Source organism: Sarcophilus harrisii, chromosome 2, assembly GCF_902635505.1.
Source record: "Sarcophilus harrisii chromosome 2, mSarHar1.11, whole genome shotgun sequence".
In the NCBI taxonomy this organism is placed as follows: Eukaryota; Metazoa; Chordata; class Mammalia; order Dasyuromorphia; family Dasyuridae; genus Sarcophilus; species Sarcophilus harrisii.
Window position 1 is genome coordinate 220,544,577 of NC_045427.1, and position 18,487 is coordinate 220,563,063.

General features: G+C 41.4%; 1 protein-coding gene across 6 annotated transcripts; it reads right to left on the reverse strand.

Annotated features, from left to right (window-relative positions):
* Positions 1-2,566: 2,566 nt before the first annotated feature.
* DBNDD2 (dysbindin domain containing 2) lies at positions 2,567-15,373 on the reverse strand. 6 transcript variants are annotated; one of them, XM_012539805.3, is made up of 4 exons: positions 15,294-15,373; positions 11,891-12,039; positions 9,355-9,501; positions 2,567-6,699 (listed from the first exon to the last, which is right to left on the reverse strand). In XM_012539805.3, the coding sequence occupies exons 2-4, from the start codon at positions 12,027-12,029 to the stop codon at positions 6,512-6,514; spliced, it is 474 nt and encodes a 157-aa protein (XP_012395259.1). In that variant the 5' UTR covers positions 12,030-12,039; positions 15,294-15,373; the 3' UTR covers positions 2,567-6,511. The 6 variants fall into 6 exon arrangements, with proteins under 6 accessions (XP_012395259.1, XP_012395260.1, XP_012395258.1 ...); XM_012539806.3 differs by lacking the exon at positions 15,294-15,373 and adding an exon at positions 15,226-15,276; XM_012539804.3 differs by lacking the exon at positions 15,294-15,373 and adding an exon at positions 14,232-14,458.
* Positions 15,374-18,487: the final 3,114 nt, after the last annotated feature.

Below are 18,487 nucleotides of genomic sequence, written 5' to 3' on the forward strand. Positions count from 1 at the left end.
TTATCCTGGATTCCTCACCAGCTCTTCTCCCCCAGCCTTGCCCCCATATTTAATCTGTTTCCAAGGCCTGTTGATCTCAGCTTTGCAGCATCTCTCTCTCACCTCCATTACCTCATGCCTGGATTATTGCAATAGCCAGCTGATGAGTCTGTTTACCTCTGTGTCTTCCCAAACCAATCCATCCAGATTGATTTTCCTAAAGCACAGATCCAGTGATGTAATCCCTTTCCTTCCACAAACTCCAGGGGCTCCCTATTTCCTCCAGAATCAAATATAAAATATTTTTTTGGTTATTCAAGCCCTTCATAACTGAGACCTTTCCTACCTCTCCAGTCTTCTTATACTCTTACTTCTCAGCAGTGACAATGACCTTTCTGATGTTCCATATGTAAAACATTCCATCTCTCCAATCCAGGTATTTTCTCTGGATGTGCCCTATACCTGGAAGGCTCTCCTTCCTCAGTTCCACCTATTGACTTCCTTAAATCCCAACTAAAATCCCAATTTTTTTACAAGTTTTTCCCAACCTCTCTTAATCTTAGTACCTTCTTTTAATTATTTCCTATTTATTTTCTATATAGCTTGTTTATATCTACTTATTTGCATGTTGTCTCCCCATTAGATTATCGCCTTTAGAGCAGGGACTTTCTGTCCCTTTTTGTATCTCCTGTGCCTAGCACATAGTAGGTGCTTAATAAAAATTTGATTGATTCCAAAGATCAGTCATGAAAACAATGACAAATACACTGAGATCAAACTTTTGTTCATTCAAAAGTCCTATTCTCAATGCTAGAGAAGAACAAATATAAAAATCAATACCTGTGCTTAGAAGTGGGGATATAATTATAAAATAAGATAATCCCTGCCCTCTCAAAAAACTAAAAATAGTCAAAATCCCATCTTATTTAAAATACCTTATTCTTCTGGTAATGTTCTGTAGTTGCATATCATGGAAAACTGATATATTAGAAAAGTTCAAAATTACAGGGAACTCAAAAGGAATGTAACTGCAATGTTAATGCAACACATTCTGCACACCAAGAAATAGTGTACAAGAGATGCATCATGATGTAGGAAGAAAACAAGCATTATTAAGTGCCTACTGTATACTAGGTTCTGTACCAAGTACTTTACCATTATAATCTCATTTGATCCTCACAAAAACCCTATGAGGAAAAACAAACAAACAAAAAACCCTGTGAGGTAGATGCTATTATTAACCCCATTTTGCAGGTGAGGAAGCTAAGGCAGACAATGTTTAAATGACTTGCCCAGGATCATCTACTAGGTAAGTGTCTGAGACTAGATTTAAACTCAGGTGGTTCTGATTGCAGACCCAGAGGTTTAGCACCAGCTAGCTTCTTCTAATAAAAATGCTAATTTAGCACTATCCATTGTACCACCTACCTGCCATCTAGTGGATGTAATGGAAAGAGACAATGGATTTGGGGTCAAAAGGCCTGGATTGGAATCCTAGTTCATGCTAGCTAAGTCATTCTGGGCAAGTCACTCTTAGTCATCTGTGGACTGGGGATAATGATCTAATAATACTCAGAGGACCTACCTCATAGGGTGGGTATAAGGAAAAGTTCTCCGTATAAAGCACTATATGAAAATGGGACATGTCAAAGACATGATAAAGTACATGTATAACTAGAAAAGGAACCAGACCAGTCATGTTGCAAGGAAAAGGGTCAAGAATTGGGCAGCCCACATTCTGCACTGGGCCTCAGGATCTATTAAAGGAGCTGGAAGGCAGATCTGTCATGAAGGTTTTAAAGAAAGGCAAAAACAGGAATCACAAAGTATGACAAGTTACAGGGGAGCTACAACCTACTACTGGAGAGTACTGCTGCTGATGAAATGTGTTAGTACTGAAGAAGCATCTTTGCTCTTAAGAAACTTACAGACTATTAAGTATGGAGGGTAAGATCAGGGGTTCAAAATTGAGAGAATTGAAGTCGTTCCCCAGTGGAAAAATAGTCAGTAATATAGAAATAAGTTTCAAATGTGTGCACATGTATAATCTGTATCAGATTGCTTGTTGTCTTGTCAGGGAGGAGATAAGGAAGGGAGGGAAAAAATTTAGAACTCAAAATTTTACAAAAATGAATGTTGATATACAGGACTGCTTGCCATCTAGGGGAGGGGGTGGAAGGTGGGAGGGAAAAATCGGAACAGAAGTGAATGCAAGGGATAATGTTGTAAAAAAAATTACCCTGGCATGGATTCTGTTAATAAAAAGTTACTATAAAAAAAAAAATGAATGTTGAAAACTATCTACATGTAAATTGGAAAAATAAAATACTATTGAATTTTTTAAAATAGTCAAAAGACAAGAATCTTTCAAAAAGCAATATAAACTATCAATAATCACCTACTGAGAATTGTACAAATTGTGAATAATCAGAAATTAAAAATAGCTTTGAGGTGTAACCTCATACTCATAAAGCTGGCAAAGATGCTGAAAGATGGGAAAGTAGCCACATTAGCTCATTGCTGGTACACTTGTACCAACTAATCTGGAAAACAATTTGGATTTATGCAAGAAAAATAAAGTCATTCATACTTTTTGACCCCATTTGTGGGGCCATATATTGTTATAGACAGCAAGAATATACTCATATTTACAAAAATGCTTAGAACAACATTATTTGTGATAAAAAGATGGAAAATAAATATTTACCCAACAATAAGGAAATGACTGCATAAATTATGATATATGAATGTAATAAAAATTATTGTACCATAAGAAATGACAAATCCAAAGAATTCAGAGAAACATAGGAAGACTTTTATAAGTAATCCAAAACAAAGAAAGAAGGGACAAAAGAACTATATATACAATGACTTAAGCAAATAAAGTCGACAGAACTTTGGTCAAATACAGTAACAATGGTAAAAATTAGGATCCTACTGTCAAAGTTAAAGGTCACATCCTTTCTTTTGATTAACATTGATAAAATGTTATAGGGAATGTAAGGAGGTTTGAGTTTTTGGAGAAAAGTGTTGGGTCAAAATGAAATATATCCATTTTTTAAAAGAAAAAATATGTAGTAGTCCTTAACCTTTCTTTTTTTTTTTTTTTTGCATCATTGACCCCCTTAGGCAATCTAATGATCCCTACAAATTCCTTATTAGAATAATATCTTAGAAGGAACAAGCTAAAATTTGGCTAGTAGTTTGTGAAAAATAAAATTGTAATTTTTTTTTATCCAAGTACATATATTTCCTAAAACTATCCATAGACTCCTTGAAAGTAGGCCCAAGGTTAAGCATCCCTGAGAGGGTAAAGTCCCTTCCAGCCCTTAATGCTTTGATCCTGGTTAATTGCTAACTGGTGAAAAAGAGAACACTGGAAAGTCAGTATAATCCTTCACTCATCAAAACATGGGTTGTTTTGAAAGACAATAAATCCCAATCAAAAGGACCACAAATTGTCTCTCTTGACCTGACCCTGAGATCTGTGTGAGAGTAAAAATCCTGGGTAGCTGATTTCCTCCCCTCATATTAATTTCTTGTACTTTCAGATTATAGTTATCTCCCTCTCTCTATTTTCCTCTAAGTAGTGGCTCATCTTCCTTCCTCCAAACCTAAGGATTGCTGTGAGGATCACTAAATCCCTGCCTCTCCCTGGGTGCCAGGAATTTGGGAAGAACTGTCATCCAACCTCTACAAAACTTCGAAATACAAACGATCAGCCATGGCTGGAGGTGACAGGGGTGAGGGAAGCTGGGTAGGACCTGGGCTCAATGCCCCATGAAATCATTCCAAACCATCCTGTCCCTGGGAGAGCATTATGTGGTCTAGAAACCCAGGCTGGACTAGGCACAAGGAAGCTCTTGATGGGAAGCCAAGCCCTTGTGGTTTGGCACTGGATTAGCCCATTGTCCCTGGCCAGGAAGTGGGTGACAGTTTGAGCCACCCCAGGGTCTGATCTCAGCTAAGACCAGAATCTTCTCTCCGGTTTCCAAGGGCTACCCAATCAGCTTAGGGTAGAGACGCCCTTTGGCAACACTAAATAGAAGAGCTTCTCATAGGAATTTAGTTCCTCATAGGAACTTAGAGCTAGAAGGAAACCTGGAGGTATGACTCTAGAAGGCATCATGGGTAAAAGAAAAAAAAAGCACTAAACTTGGAAACCTGGGTTCAAGTTCCAATTCTTAGACTTAATAATTGCTTGATATTGGGTAAGTCAACTTCCTCTCTCTAAGGCCTCAGTTTCTAACTGGGGAAAAAAAAGGATATTGAAGTAACTAATTTCTAAGTTTTTTTCTAACTCTAGCACTGTGAGTTTGTGATCTAAACCAGCTTTTTCCCAAAACATCACAATATTGAAATACTTCTAATACTGGGGAACTCACTCTTTTCCAAGATGGCCTCTTGAATGTCTGGATTTTTTTTTTCTAATTTAGAAACAAAAATCTGCCTGACTTCCATTTGATCCTATTTTTGTCCTTTGGGATCAATTACAAATCAATAATCAACTGCTCCCCTCCCTACAGCCAATCTTTCACCAGGTTTAAAAGCTCTGGGTGTGTTTTAGCTTCTCTTGCCCAGACCTGAGATTTCTTCTTCATCAACATCAGCATGACTAGCATTTATATAATGCCTACTATTTGCACTATGGTAAGGACTTGTTTTTAAACAAATATCTCATTTGGTCCTCAGAACCATCCTAGGAGATAGGTGCTATTATTATCCCCATTTTACAGTTAAGCAGGCAGAAGTTAAGTTACTTGCCCAGGGTCACATAGCTAGATGTCATACTTGACCTCCTGATTCCAGGTCCACCACTCTGTGCACTATGGTATCACCTGCCTACTAATTGGTACAGCCATTCTTCCCACCGATGCAGACCAATTTATAACTTAGCAATTTACCTGTAGCACCAGCAAGTTATTGATTTGCCTGAGGCCATACAGGGAGTATGTGTCAGAAGCAGGATTGGAATCCAAGTTTCTGAACTCCAAACTCTCTCTCTCATACTTCCTAAAATGTGACCTCCTAAACTAGACACAGTACTCCAAGAGGGTTCTAATGACTGCACAAAGCATGAAGGTTACCTCCTTTGCATTAGAATCTCAACTGATTCATGCACCAAGGCCCCATAAACCCAACAACATTTCCATATCACCAGGGAGACACTGAGATGCTGTTACCCGGATACACACACACACATTCTCTCTCACTCAGAAGGCTAATGATAGCATTTGCCTGCTGGAATCAAAAGGTTTATTAACCCATGGTCTGCTGTGGCCGCAGCCCAGACACGCTGGTCTCTGGCCCTCCACAGTAGAAACCTCACGGACAATAGTGGGAGGAAGCATCAAAGCTGAGCTGGGGAGCAGAAGCAGGGGGGCACTGGGTGCAGGGCAAACTACTACCTGTCTGGGACAAGGTACACCTCTATTTCTACCCCAATAGCTTGGGACAAGTCACTCTAATGGCTTTGGGTTTCAATTTCTCCATCTGTAAAATGAAGGAATTGGATTAGATGACCTAAGATTCCTTTCAGTTGTTAATCCTATAATTATATGGTCCTAGTCAGACCACAGGCGCTGGGCCTGCTGTGAGCCTGGTGATGAAGCAATGAGTGGTCAGGGTTGAGAGGAGATATTGCTGAAGTGCACCCTAAAGCTTTGTCTCTCCTGCAGGGAGATCTGGGGCCAAGAAAAACACAACTGCAGACCCTGCCAATAGTGGGGGCAGCCACTGACCCTCTGGCTGCACAGTAGATGGTCTCAGCACCAAGGTTTGGTGATTGGGGACAAGGGAGCTGGGTCCCAACCTTCCTGGAGCCAGGAGGGGCTGCTAAGTTTTATCCAAACACACTCCCCCCCCATAGACAGTGGGCAGCTGTGGGGCCTCATGCTGAGCCTAAGAGGCTTAGTTTCTTCAGGGTAAGGGAAGGCCTGTAGATAAGACTAGGAAATGACCATCCTGGACCCCAGTAACTGTGCTTGAAAAGAGACAAAAAGTCAAGCGGGATGGTTTGGGAGAGCTTCTCAGTATGTAAATAAAGTGAGAAGATTACTAGAGCGTAACAGTGGGAGAAATGAGAAAGCAGGATAGTTGATATGCCATTTCAAGAAGGAAAGGAAAGGAGGCTGGTTTGTGTAGCATTTCAAGGAGAGAAGGAAGGAAGGGGGCTGGTATATTTACATCCACAAGTCCTCTTGGTCAAGTCCACTAACAAAAGGTGGATGGTTTTTCTGGCCCTTCGGAAATGTGCTGTAGATGGTGTCCCACCTTACCTTCCACCTCTCCCCACATCTCCCTAGTTCATTTGTTGCCTACGTAGGTCATGAGTAGATATGTGCAGTGGACGCTGGCAAGCATTAGCAACAAGCAGGAGTTAATGTCTGAAAGATTTGTAGTCTTCTCCCTCTAGTGCCAACTGCTTTGGAAGACTTTGGCCTTCTCCCCAAAGGCTCCTAGCAGGGGCTGGGGTTCCTCACTAAGGTATGACCAGTCCCCATCTAGTTCAGTCCAAAGGAAGCCCCCACTGCTAGCTGCAGGCTGCAGGTTCTGCGCCACCATCCTCCTCATCAGACTGAGCCAAAGGTGTGTCCACACCATCTCCAATCAGGTCTGGGCTATTAAGTTCAGTGGAAGAAGAGGAAGAGGAGGTCCTTGACATGGTCCTGTCTGATGGGGGCCTCTGCAGGTTCAGTTCCTCCGGACGATCATCCACACCTGACCAAAAAGAAGCACTGGTCAGTGGCTAGGCAGGGCGAGGCAAGAACTAGGAGGATTTGGTTTCCTAATGGTGTGGTATAAAGGGTTCTAACTGGGCAATGCCCCTCCCCACCTAGGGCTTTATGGGGATCAGCATAAATCATACATCATAGGACACTCTGCCCAGCCCTGGAATCATAAGGATCTAAATTCAAATCCAGCCTCAGACACTAGCTGTGTAATCCTGGACAAATCTCTTAATCCTGATTGCTTCTTTAAAAAACAAAAAATTAAATCAATCAATTATACAGTGCACAACTCTTACCTCCCAGCAACAGGATTCTTAACCTTTTTTATATCATGCTCCCTTTGGATAATCTGGTAAAGTCTGTAGATCCCTTCACAGAATGATGTTTTTAAATGCATAAAATAAATGCACAGAATTACAAAAGAAATCAATTATCCTAAAATAACACAGTTATCAGAAAATCAAGAGTTAAGAACTCCTGCCTTAGAACATGATTATGCTAAATTTTTCTCCAACAAGTTTACTCATTATATTAGCTTAGTGGAAAAAGCTATGAAGTTGGGAGTACCAGTTCCGATATTAGTTACATACCTCTGTGACCTTCAGGGAATCACTTCCCATCACTAGCTCTTCTCTGTAAAATCAAGGGGTTGAACTAGAGACTCTCCATTTAAGTCTGATATTTTATGGCTCGTGTTCTTCAGCAAGTCCTCTCTTTTCAGCTCTGATATTTTGGAATTCTAGGAAACTAGGTTAAATCAAATCCCAAGAGCAAGAGGGGGAAGAGGAGACTGTTGCCTGAGTGATAACAGGAGGAGAAGACTGGGAGTCCTCGCCATGTCAGTAATTGTATTTGCTAATTGTATCCCGCTTCCTTCTCTTTCTCCTCCTCCTCCTCCTCCTCCTCCTCCTCCAGGCCTGAGTCACAGAGCCAGCTGCCTGCTTTCTGCAGCAGGTGGGGCCTCACAAGGGGTGGGGGTGGTTCCAGCGCCATTTTGCCACTGCCAGGAAAGGAGGGTTGCCAAAAAAAGCCTCCTCAACACAGGTGCCAGGCCGCTCAAAATTCTCATTAGAGCTTCATTCTTGGGTTCCTCTCCCTGAGGACATCTTAAGTCTGCTGAGGTTGAGCCAGCCCCTCTGGGTCCTAGGCCAGACTGCCACTTACCCTCTGTATCACCTTAGACAAGTAATTTTCTTCCTTCTAAATAAAGTGAGGGGGTTGATCTCTAAGACCTTTTTTAGCTCTAACACAAGATGCCTATTTCAGGTCAGTCCTTCAGATCTGTAGGAGAACCATTATTTGTATTGGTAGGTGTTCATTCCATAATATAACCTTATTCTACATGGAGAAGGTACCAAGGGCAATGGACAACAAACTAGAGCTGCAGCCAAGGAGACACACCGCTGTCCCTGCCAGCTGCCTCTTTTCTCTATACTGCCCAATCTGGCTCTGTAATTAGCAGGGCTGGAGGAAGGGTGGAGGGAGAGCTGGCCATCTGTTTATTTTACAATTAACTAAGGGCAAAAGGGCCTTTTCCTGAAAATTTGGCAAGGGAAAAACCAAAAATTTTAGCAATGCTGCCACACACTACCTCCCTCACTCTCATTGTCTCCAGTCCTGCTCTTTCCCAAAGCTTGAACCCCCCCCCCCCCTCAGCCCAGTGGGAGAGGAGGAAAGAGATAGCTGCTACTGGTCACTAGGAGCAACAGAATAACCGGTAGTACCACACACTGGAGAGCTGGGAGGCATGAGTCAACCAGTCCTAGTGAATGTTGCACTGTCCCAACAAATGGGAATTTAGCCTCCACCTGAAACTCTCCAGGGAGAGGGAACTTCCTATTGGACTGAACTTTCTCAGTGAAATAATAGATGGGAATAACAGATGATAATGATGATAGTAACAATAATAATAATCATCAGAAAGATTTAATATTGGCAACGTGCTTTACAAATACTATATCATTTTAAGTTCATAACAAGTGTGGGAGGCAGGTGCTATTATTATTATTCCCAGTTTACAGAGGGAGAAATCAGGCAGAGATTAAGGGCTCACCCAGAGTCACATTCACTAGGAAGTGTATGGGTCTCAATTTCAAATGGGTTGCTTTCTAGATCTAGGGTTCTACCCATCTAGCTGCCTCTTAGAAACTGACAAGCCCATCTAAATAGGAAGCTCTTTTAGGATTGTGGGATTCAGAGTTGGAAAGGTATTTAGAGATCAACAAGTCCAATTCCCTCCTTTTAAATGAAGGAAACTGAGGCAGAGAGGTTAAGTGACTGCCCCAAGCTCCAGAGACAAGAAATCACAGTAGAGCAAGGATTCAAACTCAATACGCTTGTTATAAACCACTTCCCTTCCTTTTAAATGAAGTAAACTGAGGAAGAGGGGCTAAATGGGAAATCACAGTACAGCAAGTATTCAAACGCAATCCTCTTGCTATAAACCACATCCCCTCTCTCCCTGGGACCACAAAAAACAAGTATGTTGTATCTTCCCTATAATGATCCCTCAGCTACCGGAAGACAGCTATCATTACTGCTCCACCCTTCTTAAGTATTATCTTCTCCAAACTAAACATCCTCATGTCCTGCCACTGCAGATTCCTTAGGAAAAAGCCACAGACCCTGAGGACAGAAGACATACCAGAGATGGTGGGTGGCTGTGGAGTTGGTGGGAGCTCCTCACAGGGTAAGAACACATCTGAGGCATCTGGGTCCCCAAAATCAATCAATTCAGCCTGCTCCAGTGTATCCACATTCACTTCCATAGAAGAAATGCTGCCTATGGGAGCTAGGAAAAGAAACAAGTGAGTTAACATTGAGGATCCACTAATTCTACTGTGTTCAGGAGAAATCAACTCTTCTTATCACACCAATCCAAGCCACCTCCTGTTAGAAAGGGTTCAGCAGCATCATGTACTCCATCAGGAGACAAAAGACATGGGTTGGACTTTGGGCTCTCCCACTGACTCACTGTATGACTTCATCTTTTTGGGTCTCTGTCTCTTTATCTCTAAAATGGGAATATTAACACAATTTAGCTCATAGGGTTGCTATATAGATAAATTTAGATAATTCATGATAATTTAAACTGTTCTATAAACAACTTTGCTTTGTATAAACAACAAAGTGCTGTAGAAATGTCAGCAATTATTATTAGATATGTTTTTCTTTTATTAAAGATTGCAACCTCATACACTAAAGAGAGTTAGAAGACATAGGATCTTTTATGTGTTTATCATGTAATATAAGAATAAGTAGTTTTTTTAATAACAATAACTCACATTTCTGTATAGTGTTTCTTTGTTCACAGTTGTCCTCACAACCTCATGAGGAAGGTAATGCAAATATTCCTGTCCCTGTTTTAAATGGGTATAAGGAAACTAAAGGAAAGTGAACTGCCCAAGCCTTTGAGGCTGACAAGTATCAGATTTTGTATTATATAGTATATTCTCTGTTATTTGTTTTGCCCTGTCCCACACTCCATTGTAAGCTTTGTGAGGGCAGAAAGAGTTTTATGTAAACTCTGGCTCTCTCCCAGCACCTTGGACAGTGCAGTGCTAAACAATTGTTTAAAGACTAATGAAAGTAACCTTCCTTTGTCTTTGTAATTCCAAGGGGACTTTGGAATTGCTCCAGAAGGGAATCAAAGGCAGGGAAAGAGTGGATCAGAGAAACAAGGAGAATCCAGGAAAGGTGCCAAAGATAGTTCTTTTCATTCAATATATGCATGCTAACAAATGTTTGTTGAACTGAACTACCTCAGGGGGGTATGGAACTGAGCCACTCTCTAGGACACTGGGGAATCAGAAACAGTGATTCAATTCTATCCAACAAAGATTTATTAAATAACTGCTCGACACAGAGTCTTTTGCCCTGTGCTAAGGATACAATGATGAAATAAGTAAAAATCCATACCTTCATGTTGCTTACACTCTCTGTCATGGGAGGTGTTGTAGTATACAAGTAACTAAAATAACTACTCTTATAAACTTATTAAGTACACAGGGATTTGTGTGTGAGAGAGAAAGAAAGAGGGATAGAAAGAGAGAGAGAGAGAGAGAGAGAGAGAGAGAGAGAGACTCACAGAGAGATTTCAGTGACCTGAGAAATATGAGGACATAAGGATAAGTTCCAGTTAGAAGAATCTGGGAAGGTTTGAAGAAGAGGCAGTACCTGAGTTGGCTACTAAAAGAAAATTCTAACAGGTATATGTATAGAGTCTATTACAGGCATGGGGATCAGTGAGCATAAATTCAAGTTTGGTCAGAGAAAGCACAAAATTAAGCTCTAGGAAGTAATGTTGGACGAGGGTCTTGGTATCAAGATTGTGGAGGGTCATAACAAGCTGATGAACTGATCCAACTAGGCAGTTGGAAAGAGTTTTAATTCTTTTAAGGTTAAGAGGCTAAGGAAGGTCCTAATGTAGAATCTTCAGAAGCCAAATGAGATCATGAACACGAGGATCTCAGAACTGACCAATGCCCTGCCACCAGTCTTTCCCCATAACTTCACCCAACTACCAAGTTGATCTTACTATAAAGTACAGGTCTACCCATGTCACTCCTATTCCATAAACATCAATGGCTATTACCTGTAAAATCTTCTATTTGGCTTTTATAGCTCTGGGTCCCTTCCTACTTTTCTTACATTTTATTCTCCTCTACCTACACTATGATCCAGAAATACTGGTCTTCTTGCTATTATTCAAATTCCACACCTCATTTTCTATCCCCAAGTCTTTTCATAGGATAGCCATATGCTGTGAATGCTCTATTTCCTCATCTTCACTTCCAGACTTCCCTGGCTTCCTTCAAGGTTGAACTAAAACCTCATCTTCTACCAAGGACTTTTCTGGTCCTCTCCTCACCCCATAATTCCTTTCTTCTGAGATTCCTATCTTCTATTTATACTATACATATCTCATAAGCATGTAGTTGTTCCCATGCTGCCACCTCCATTAGAATATCAGCTTCTGGAAGACAATGACTGGGGCTTTTTTTTTTTTTTTTTTTTTTTTTTTAGATCCCCATTGTACAACACAGCTCCTGGAACATAGTGAATGCTTAGTAAATGTCTATTGATGGGCACCACATTGGCTTGCTATCTACTGAGTGTTGTGGTCGTTTCCTTCCCCTATATCAAGATGATACACCCCAACCCCAACTAGCTATGCTCACGTCTCCGGGACTCGAGGTGAAGATGTGATAGAGGGAAGAAGAATTCTGAGTCTTGCTGGAAAACTTCTTCAAAGAACTTCTGTCGATCTCGAAGACGGAGCTGCTGCCGGTCCAAGGCTCCACGGGAATTGGGTTCCATGATGGCTTCTCTAGGGGTAGAAAGAAGGTTAAGCCCTTCAAAGTCAGGAGACAACATGTTGTGATGAAGAGAGCAATGGATTGGGAGCCAAGTAACCTGGGGATCTTGGTTCAGGCTCTGCCATTAATTTCCTGTATGATGTTAGGCAAGTCCCTGGGTCTCAACTTTCTTATCTTTCAAATAAGGGCATTGGACTAGATGATCTCTAAAGTTTCTTCTAGTTTTGGCATTCCAATTTATATGATTCCAAATCATGGTCATAGACAGAAAAACTAGACATTTGACTTAATCCTATGCTTCAGTCACCATAGCACCCAGCCTCATTTCTGGCTCCAGCCTACATCTCTCTATCCTCACTTGATTTCCCTCCCTAGTCTATTTCTCTCTATCTCTATCCCTTCAGACACACACAATCTATCCTTCCCTACTGAAGCCGACTTGTGCATCCACAAAAGAGATGCTTGTCCCAGGCACCACTGGGGGGAAACTGGCTCTGCAGAAGAAGCTGTTCCCTATCAGGGGAACCCTGCCAAATGCTAGAGTGAAATGTAAAGGTTGTGTCAGCCTGGATGAACAGGACTAAGACAAAAAGGCCTAAAAGACCTTGCTCATATTAACAAGGTCAGAACATGAGAAGGAAATGAAGAACCTGAACATGGATTGAGCACTCCTTACATGTTTCCTCAAAAAGAATAATTTAGTCTGAGCTTTGGATATAGCAAATTCAGAACTTTCTGGATGCCAACAGCTAGCTGAAGTTTATAGAATATATCGATTTCAGCATTTGTTAAGCTTTGCTTTATTCATTTGTAAAATGAAGATATTTACTATCTGTGAGGATATCATTTTATATACTATAAATGGCTCCATAAATGTGAACTGTTATTACAGAACGTTAAAACTACAAAGTAGACCTTAGAACACAGAATATTAGCACACAGAACTATTATGTTAGAGCCAGAAGAGATTTAGCATTAACATACGTGTCAGAGACAAAAGGGAGTTTAGCGATTAACTGGCCCACTGTCCCTTTACAGCGGGGGAAACTGAGTTATAGGGAATCATAGTCACTATCATGAAACTACTGACAGAGTCAATTACCTGAGCATGGTGATGAAAAGGAACTGGGGAAATGAATTCTAAGTTCAATTCTCCTGATTTCTCTTGGTACCTTCTTATAGTTAAGAGACTTTTGAATATTAAATGTCAGAGCTGGAAGGTACTTTCTGTCTTTGAAGAGGGACACTAGAATAGTATTCCCCCTATACATGAGATTTCCGCTAAAAACCGTTCTGACTCTCTATCCCTGATCCTAGAATGGGGACACACCCTTTCTCAGCGTAAGTCCCTCTAGGTTATCTACTTATAGTTTGAAACCGCCAGGTCACCAGCCCATATGATGAGATCAACAGGACCTAGGGGTCTCAGGAGTCTAGGTGGAGGCCAGTCAAGGAGGGTGGGACCCCGGAATATGGAGCTGGGGAGGGTGTAGAGGAAGTCACAGTGGGGCGGGAGATTTGGCAGCAGAGAAAGGTTGGGGACAGGGAGAACTGCTGTGACTAGGATCCCTGGGAAAAGCTTAGAGCAGCCGCCCAGGTCATCGAGCTAAAAATACTCCTGAGCCCCGCAGGGGCGCTAGTTGGGGATGGGAGGGGTGGAAGAAGAAAGGGAGGGGGCTGAACTGGGCCTAGGAACCCCCTCCTAATAATCCTTTCCCACCATCCCCGTCACCCCTCCCAGGGGACTTCAAACCAGTGGGACTGTAGGAATGACAATACAGCGCAAGGGGGAGAGGAGGGAGGGAAAAGAAAGGAGGAGAAAGGAGAGGGGGGAGATGAGAGGTAGAAAGCCTTGTTTACTGGTCTTGGGGTAGGCGCGCATGACAGGAGGGAGAGAAGGAGATACGGACGGCGCTCCAGGGGACAGGGAAAGGGATGAAATCCAGAGATTCAGATCCAGGGACCGCGAGGTCTCTTTATCTCTCCTCCCCCACCCACGACTCCCAAAAGGCTTCCGACAGAGCAAGAGCTAAAGAATTTCCCTAAAAAAGGAAAAGGCTAGGAGTGGCTGGGGGAGGGGGAAAGCGAGGGACCAAGGAGGTGGCTTCCTGCTTGACCCTCAGCTGCCCTGGTGGGCCTTCCCTGTCCATTCTTCTTCGCACCCAGGGCGCACCTGTCCTTAACGGGGCTCCCTCCTACCTGCCTGGCAGCCCCTGTTTCAGTCCCCAAGCGGCCTCGGCTTCCCGATGAATCCGAGGAGACGCTCCGGGGGCAGCTGGCTCCGAAGGAACACTGCGCGTGTGCGCTCGCCCGCCCGGTGTGAGCAGTTCCGACGGGGCGGCGGCCGCGTGGGCGTGAGAGCGAGCCGGCCCCGTCAGGCGGGGTGTGGCTCTGGCGGAGACAGCTACCCACGCTCCGCCCGTCCGGCGGCGTCGCCTAGGGCTCCCTGTGGACTGGCCCAGGGAGAGTGAACTAGGAAGAGGCAGGCGGCGGAAGTGGGGTTGGAGGGAGATGGAGCGTCCCAGTGGTCTGGGTATTTGGGATCCCCACTCTCACGATCGGAGCTTCTGACAGATTTAGCTTCCCGAAGGGACGCAACTCAACATAAGCATATGCGTTGAGAAGTAAGAAAAAAAAAGTTAGACGCACAATTAATCTTTTTCTAACCTTCAAACAAATTGGTATCCCAAGCACAATTGACATTCCTAACAGTTTGCCTTACATACTTTGGATACGCAAGCATTGCAGGTCTCCTTTGCATTCCTCAGATAAGGATACACGCGTTCTCCCTGGGACATGCACATTCGGGTTAATAATGGGCATTTCTCAATATTGCTTTAAATGTTTACAAAGCACTCTCCCCATGGTAACTCAGTGAGCCAAGGATACACAATGCACACATACCCATAGCAACCCTGTCCACGCGCAGACATTAAGATAAAATGATTTCCTATACATACTATCAGAAACACTGTTGCACTCACCCAGAATCTCCTTAGTAAATAGACACACAGACACGCACACAGATTTTCCACGTACACACAGACTCGCTCATTTACACATGGTCTTTTTGCACATCAACGTTAGAAAGGCAGTAAAAGATATTGAAAGATGGGAGCTGGAACTGAAGGAGTTCACAGTGTATTATCGGAGTTTTGAAGGGAACAGGTAAGATCCGTGACCCCGCCTCCCCTTACCCATTATTGGATTACAGGTGCACAGTTGCCCTGAAGCTGGGTCACACACTCCTCTCCCTAAGACTCACCAGACCGCTTCCCACTCTGGTCTCCGACCGACTTTGCGGATACACTGTATAGAGAGGAAGCCTGAGCCAGGGCGGAGTCCTGGGGAAGACAGAGAGGCGGCGTCCAAACCCATCCAGAGCTGATTTCCACAGTTGGCCTCAGAGCTCTCAGTAATTCAGGGACCGAGAGAGGGCACTGTGGAAGGAGCTAAGGAAGCAAGGCCTGTAGCTGACAGATGGGAAACAGTATTAGAATATCACAGCTGGGACTTTGGAGATCATCTAATCATATAATTAAAGACCTCGGAGACTGGAAAAGGCTTTAGAGGTCACCTAGTCCAATCTCCTCATTTTAAAGGGAAGGAAACTGAACATTTTAGGGGAAGTCATTTGCCCAAAGATGGCAGAGCAAATAAGTGGTCGAGCTGGGAGAGGAATCAAGAGTCTTAAATTGAAAGGATTGTCTCCTTCCCCCAGGACAAAGTTATTTTTTCTTTTTAATTTTTCTATTAAAAATAGCTTTCCATTTTCAAAATATATGTAAAGATAGTTTTCAACATTCACGCTTGCAAAACCTTGTGTTCCAAATTTTTTCTCCCTCCTTTCCTCCCTACCCTCTCACCTAGACAGTTAAGTAGTCCAATATATATATATGTTAAACGTGCAATTCTTCTATACATATTTCCACATTTATCATGCTTCACAAGAAAAATCAGATCAAAAGGAGAAAAATGAGAAAAAAAACAAAAAGCAAGCAAACAACAACAACAAAGGAGAAAATACTTTGTTATGATCCACACTCGGTCCCCACAGTCCTCTCTCTACATTCAGATGGCTCGTTCCATCACAAGTCTATTGGAATTGGCCCGAATCACCTCTTTGTTGAAAAGAGCCACACAGGACAACGTTCTTAACCCAGGATTCTGTGAATAGACTTCAGGGGGTCTGTGAACTTGGATAGGAAAAAATTACATCTTTATTTTCACTCATTTCACTGAAAAATAACATTCCTTCCAATAATTTAAAAAACGTTATTCTGAGATTGAGTTCACAGGCTTCATCAGATTGCCAAAGAGGTCCACCACACAAAAAAGATGAAGAAATCTTACAGAAAATTACAGATTTAAGACCTTAGAGACAATGTAATCATATAGCTCCCTTTCAGAGGTAGATTAGAGCTGGAAGGGACCTTTAAAACCATCTGATTCAACCCTCTCCTTTTACAAATGTGGAAATTTAAACGCAGTAGGGTAGTGATAGTCCAGTCATACAGTGAGTTAGAGGCAGAGCCAGACCAGAAATGTTGGCGTTTACACTTCCAGAGCAGCATACTACATATACTTAGGAAATATACAATATAATTAACATAATATATATATTATGTATAACAGGGCAATGCCTGAACGAACTGTTCTTATTATCTTAGTAAATATCTATTTATAAAATGCCTGTATGTATGTATTTCTGTGTGAAATATATGGGTATATGTTAAATGTGTTTATATATGTGCATATCTCTATGTATTACATACATTATCAGTCAATATACTTTTATCAAATGCTTACTGTGTTCCAATTACTGTTCAGGGAGTATAAAGACAGGCAAAAAGACTAACCCTGCTCTCTAGAAGCTCCAAGTCTAGATTGTGTGTGTGTGTGTGTGTGTGTGTGTGTGTGTATGTGTAATGTTTGTATAGAAAAAGGGACTTTTTTTTTAATAAAAGGGAAAAGCCACAAAAAGTACACCAAAAAAATGTGAAAATAATGTTTCAACTTGCATTCATACGCCATAGTTCTTTCTGTGGATATTGACGGTATTTTCCATCATGGATCTTTTGGAATTGTTTTGGATCATTGTGTTGCCAAGAAGAACTAAGCCAATCAAAATTGATCATTGCAAAGTATTAATGTTAGCTGTGTAGAATGTTCACCTGATTCTACTTCACTCAGAATCATTTTATAAGTGTTTCCAAGTATTTTTGAAACCTATCTGCTCACTTCTTATAGCACAATAGTGTTCCATTACATTCATATAATACAACTTGTTCAGCCATTCTCCAATTGATGAATATTCCCTCGATTTCCAATTTTTTGCCCCCACAAAAAGAACTACTATAAATATTTTGCACATATAGATCATTTCCCCTTTTTTTTATGATGTCTTTGGGACATAACTAATAATGGTATTGCTGGATCAAAGGGAATACACAGTTTAATTACTCTTTGGCATGGTTCCAAATTCTACACAATAGTTGGATCAGTTGACAATTCCATCACCAATGCACCAGTGTTCCAGCTTTCTCACATCTTCTTCAACATTTATCATTTTCTTTTTCTATCATTTTACCAATCTGATAGGTGTGAAGGGGTACTCCAGAGTTGTTTTGATTTGTATTTCTCTATTCAATAGTGATTTAAAGAATTTTTTCATGTGACTTTAGATAGCTTTAATTTCTTCACTTAAAAACTGCCTGTTCATATCCTCTGAACATTTATCAGTTGGGGAATGACTTATATTCTTATAAATTTGACTCAGTTACTTATATGTTTGATAAATGAAGTCTTTATCAGAGATACTGGCTATAAAAATTGTGTCTAGCTTTATTTTTGCAAAAACTTTTTAACTTCATGTAATCAAAATTATCCATTTTGCATTTATAATATTCTTTATCTCTTGTTTTATCATAAATTCTTCTCTTCTCCATAGATCTGACAGGTAAACTATTCCTTGCTCTCCTACTTCGCTTATGGCATCACCCTTTATATCTAAATCATGTATCCATTTTGATCTTATTCTGATATATGGTGTGAATGTTTATCTATGTCCAGTTTCTGCCACACTATTTTCTAGTTTTCCCAGCAGTTTCTTTTTTTTTTTTAATAATAAGTTCTTATTCCGGAATATGGAGTCTTTGGGTTTATCAAACAGTAAATTACTATAGTCATTGATTACTGTGTCTTGTGTACCTAACCTATTCCACTGATTGACCATTCTGTTTCTTAGCCAGTACCAAATAGGTTTGGTAATTGTCACTTTATAATATAGTTTTAGATCTGGTACAACTAGCCCAACTTTCATTGCATTTTAATTCCCTCTATATTCTTAACCTTTCATTCTTCCAGATGAATTTTATTCTTCTTTCTTTCAGCTCTATAAAATAATTTTTAGTAATTTGATTGGTATGGCACTGAATAAATAAATTAATTTAGAGAGAA